The 5,390-nt window shown below is 37.2% G+C and overlaps 1 protein-coding gene across 1 annotated transcript; it reads right to left on the bottom strand.

Moving 5' to 3' along the window:
• Positions 1-406: 406 nt before the first annotated feature.
• On the bottom strand, positions 407-907 carry LOC107136119 (keratin-associated protein 13-1-like). Its single transcript, XM_015478321.1, has one exon. It carries the CDS (start codon positions 905-907, stop codon positions 407-409), a length of 501 nt encoding a protein of 166 aa, XP_015333807.1.
• Positions 908-5,390: the final 4,483 nt, after the last annotated feature.

Genomic DNA, 5,390 nt, shown 5'->3' on the forward strand with positions numbered 1-5,390 from the left:
AAACCTGATCAAAATTTGTGCATGTACCTGAAGATTGGAGCTTTCCAAACCCAAAACTGCAAGTAATGGCAATACCAATTCTAGTCAATATAATCCAAAAAAATAATAATGTAAACAACGCAATTGAACGATATAATAAAGAGTTTATTAAAATAAAATTATTCAACTATTTTAGAGGGAAATGCAAAAGCTATCATTTCTAGCAACAATACAATTTGGATTATTTATTAATTTTATAGTTTGACAGTCAATGTAGCAGCCAATATGTGAGGGTGAAAAATAATAGGAAGGTCATAATTAAGAATATCAGAATGCTTCTCAGAGAAGAAATTAATAAATAAATTTATTACATAATTTGCATTTCCTAAATGGATTTGACCAATCAACAGGTTAATGATTAGAAGCCTCATCTATATAATGGCTGGCAACAAGATGAATGGAAAACTCTAGAAGGAAAATAACCTGGGTTGCAGAAACTGGATATGAAACCCTGGAAAGGGAAGCCAGAGACACCATAATTTAGAGATCTGAAGCCACTGGATCCACAGCCCAGTGAGTAGCAGCTTCTAGATCCAAAGCCCAGGGAGTGGCAGCTGTTGGACCCAAAGCCCAGAGATCCAGCATAGGTCCTCTGGCAGGGCCTGCAGAGTGTGGATGTCCTCTGGCCATAGCAGGAAGGCTGGCAGGGGCTGGACACCACACAGGACGTCTGGCAGCTGGTGGGCTCACAGCAGGTCTCCTGACTGCCCCTGTAGAGAGAGGAGCCCAGCTGGCAGGTGCTGGGATAGCACAGGTCAGTGCTGTAGAACAGGTTGCTGGGGTAGGAAGAGCCACAGGAGCTTGGGAAGCGCAGGGAGCCCCCAAGGGAGCGGGAGGAGAAGTTTCCAGAGCAGCAGCTGGAGGACATGTTGAGAGGAGATGGGAGCTCAGCTGAGTGGAACTGAGAAGATGCTGAGTTTTAATGTCCCCTTCTGGACAGAGGCATTTATATACTCTCTGCAGTAGGTGTGGTACCCAACAAGGGCCATCCTTTACATACTTGTGCTCCTTCATTTACAAATGTGTAAGTCAGTAATGTCTTTATAATTGCATTTGAATAGTTTTCCACATAGTCTATTTGTGGGTGCTATTATTGTGTTTTTATAGCCAAAGCCAATAAACACTCCTATGTCAGAAATGCTCTGACTGTTTCACCTTCGTGCTATTCTATCCTGTCCAGGAAGGCCCTTCCTTTTCTTCTTGGCATCTTTCTATTTGTTTTGTCACTGGATATTACGGGGGAATAACTTGTTGCCATCATTTCTCATTTTCCAAAATTACCATTCATGGATTCCATATCATTGTCCTATTGTGTCTCACACTATAGAGAGGGAAAATATGAGCCAAGACCAATTGAATAATATTGATGCCTAGGACCAAAGAGAAACCTGAGCAACTATTTGGGGTCTTGGTGGCCGTGAAGAACAGAACTGAGGCAGAGTCTGAAGTCGTGTCCTATTTGCACCCTTAGGAAGAGGATTAAAGTGGTAAAAACTCATAGGATGAGAGAAAGAAGAATTTTAGATTCAATGTATATGACATGAGGACCGTGCTTGGACTGGATTCTCATCTGTTTGTGTAGCTCCCTGGAGAATTCCCTCCTCTTATCTTACACTCCATAAGTCTTGATTGACTTACAGTCTACCTGCTGTGGTCCAAAAATATGTCACTGCTATTTTTCAAAAACCTTGCTTCCTGTTGGCTGCTCCTAGGTCAAAACTTTGCCAGCAGAGATAGATGGCTTCCTGGGAGAAAGGATCTCTTTGATTGCTACCTTTGACTGTTTCCCCACTGACCTTTTAAGGGACTACCCTTACTCTGCCCAGGCTCAGGAACCCCTTTCCCTCTCTCCTTCAGCCTTCTCTCAGGGGAGATTTTGAAGAAGAAGAATGTAGGAAGTTTTAATATATTGAATATTTTTATACTTCTTTTGGACATAACTAATCAATTGGTGTTTACAAATGAATTTGAAATGAGTAATTCCTCTTGGGCATACTGACTAGAGTTAGAAAAGAAAATTATTTCAGTTGTTTAATGATTTTAAATAAGTTAGGTGTTTGTCTTTGGAGCCCATCTGTAGACTGGCTCTGAGAAATGTCCACTAAAGCCATCTTTTAGCCATCTCCAAGCTGGTCAGGCAGGTCAACATCATTTTGTTGTTGTTACAATTTCACATGTGAGTTGATGCCTTTTATCAATACAGTAAATTCTCAACTGTGTTCTCTTCAGATATTGTTTCTGTCCCATCTGCTCATACTTCTTCTTAGATTCCAATTAGAAGTCACACTTTGTAACTAGGTTGAATATACCTTTTAGAATCTCTTCTGCATTTTCAAATCTTTTGTCTCTTTATGTTTCAGTTTGGGAATTTTCTTCTATTCACTGTTTTAGTACACTGCCTATGAATCTATGTTTAATCTCCCTTCAAAATTCATCAAGTTTTTCAAATTTGTTACTGTATTTCAAATTTCGTAAATTTTGACTAGATACTATTGCATTGTGTTCAATATTCCACCAAAATTCTGTCTTATCCTTCATTTTTTAAACATACTTTTTATTGAGAATAAAGTGCTCTCATTTCTTACTGCAAAATTCTTCACATAGGTGCAATCATGTGTCATTTAATGAGAAATGTGAGGGCATCCCATTTCCAATGCCATGAGGTCTCCTTGAACAAAGAAGGCTCTGAGTCACCGGGAGGTGCAGTTTTATGGACTTACCACTATATGTGCAATTTGTCATCGACTGAAACATGGTTATGTGATACACGGATGTATTTTAATGTGTGATTTTGTCCTGTGCGTTACATGGATCCTGTGATTCAGATTCTATTTTCTTGTGTTCTTTTGAGTTTTATTCTTCTTTTATTCTTATTATGTTTGGAGTGAATAATACACACTTCATATGAAAAAAAAAACTGGATAATTTAACCTTTTTCTAGAGAGAATTTTCTTCTGTTTCTGACAGGCTGCTAGAATAAAGAAACCCGTATCCTAGATCATCTTAATCCAATCAGGGATTGATAGAATTTAAACCTGGGCTTCAGTCCTTATGAGAAGCAGTCTAGTAGAAATTTAATTTTATTTCTAAGAAATGGTTCTTTAAGGTCTGGGATATTTCCCAGAGCCCAAAGTCTTTGATAAGGCCTGAATTCCAATTTAGTTTCTCTAGTGAGTTTGTGAAAATTCCCTCAGTCTCTTAATCACTACTTTGAAAATCAGCATAGAATTTTAAGGGAATTGCAGCTACAGGTGCAGGCTCGTTTCTTTTGACTTCAGTTTTGGCCCTCAGAGTATCTCTGTGTTTTGATATTTCTCTGAAATTTACATACATATACAGAGCATATGCATGTAAACATACACACACATATATATATACACACACTTCTAGACATTTTTTCCAACTATTTTATGTACATTAGAACAAATGATTTAATATTTTCAGCCACGTGCAATTACTCATATGATTTTGAAAGATGTATTTATTTTCAAAATATATAGGAATGACTCAAGTAAAAAAAGTAGCTACCATGAGGTTGGCCATTTAAAAGTCCATCGAAGTAGCTTCAATTTCAGTAGAAGCAACCTTCCAGGATTCTGCAATTTCAAATGCTGTAGTTGAGGGTTTCCAGCCTGAGTTTCTAACACTGTCATTTTTATACCACATGCATCTGCTTTCTACTGGATCACAATGCAGTTTAAAACTCACCTCAAGGTTTTATACCATTTTGCCTTTTATTCCAGTGTCATCCTTCCAGAGGCTACCTTACTTATTTCCATCTGTTTTGTTATCTATGGTGTTCAAAAGGACATGCCACCCTCAGTAGCAGCTGTGAGTGCTTTACCTATCACCCATGGGGAATCATTTGTATACACTGAAGACTGGTTTTATAGAGCATCTGTAAAATTCTGCCTTCGATCTTTTTCACTTCTCAAAAGCATGCTGCACTCTTACAAGGGATCCTCCACTAGGCCTGAACTCCAGTGGAACAGTCCCAGAGTGACAGCTGGAGTAATAATGCATCCTGTCTGTGCTCCTTCTATTCCTTGTTACATTTTCCCTCTCCATTTAGGTGTTTACCTGGATAACCTGCCAAATAAAGAATGTATATTGAATCCAAGTTTTCAATATTTGGGGGGAGGACTATGTATTAAAAAACATATTTGGATGCTTCATCAGTATGTTTATTTTGGACAACTTTCAGTGTGTCTCCTCCTTATAAAATTTTTATAAAATGATTCCTGGAGAAAAATCCCAATAATATATTAAAGAAGAAGTCTGCTTTAGTATTGCACATGGCAGATTTAAGGAAAATATCTATGGTACCTTTCTCCAATTTATGTACTTTTGAGAATAGAGAATTCAAAAGTCATCTAACAACAACAACAACAATAAATTATATCTTGTGGCAATTTGTAATAGAATAAGCGATTAACAATGATTTTATGTAAAAGTTGGCTTGTGTTTATCAAAGTCATAAAGTAAGTGATTGATAAAAGTAAGATCTCCAGTATGTGAGGAACATGGTAATTTTGAGAAGAGAAGTAGTTGGGAAGCAAAAGCTGTATCTTTCAACTATGGATGAAGTTCAGCTAGAAGCACACTGCCAGTATCAAAAGCATTTTAACTGTAGACTGATGATGAGAAATTATAAACAAAACATCAGAAGCCTCTGTGTGCATAAGTCCAATTCATACAATTTAAGTGAAATAGTCCAACGTTTAATGATTAAGTTAAAAATGATACCTGTATTACTAAGAACAAGCAATAAAACTTTTGAGATGAATTTAGTTCAAAGCTGGGGCATTTATAAATTATCCTTAAATTTAACTTAATATGGGCAAAGTTTTAAAGATTTAGACATAAAGCGAAGGGAAGAATATCTCTTTCCCATTCACTGATTCAGAGAAACATCCTTGAATAAGGAGTAAGAGTAACTAAAGAACAATTAATAAATCCTCCAGTTTTGAACTATAAATGTATGGTCCCCTTCTAACTCTTAAGTATTTTTTGGTTGTTTGTTTTTCTGGGGTACCAGAGATTGAACCCTGGGGGTACTTAGCCACTGAGCCACATCCCCAGCCCTTTTTAAAAATATATTTTATTTAGAGACAGGGTCTTGCTGAATTGTTTATGGCCTCATTAAGTGGCCGAGGCTGGCTTTGAACTTGCAATCCTCCTGCCTCCTAAGCCCTTGGGAATACAGGGATATGCCACTGCACCTGGTTTAACTCTTAAATTTTACTGCACCTTGTTTAACTCTTAAATTTTATCTTCAAAGTTATTAAAAATAGTTATATTTGAAACAACACCAAAAAAAAAACATGAGAGAGGAACAACATCTGCAATAT

Source organism: Marmota marmota, unplaced genomic scaffold (assembly GCF_001458135.2).
Source record: "Marmota marmota marmota unplaced genomic scaffold, marMar, whole genome shotgun sequence".
Classification (NCBI taxonomy): domain Eukaryota; kingdom Metazoa; phylum Chordata; class Mammalia; order Rodentia; family Sciuridae; genus Marmota; species Marmota marmota.

What these genes read in the sequence shown, in the direction of transcription:
- LOC107136119 (XM_015478321.1), bottom strand. Translation starts at nt 907, where the DNA reads ATGTCCTCCAGCTGCTGCTCTGGAAACTTCTCCTCCCGCTCCCTTGGG.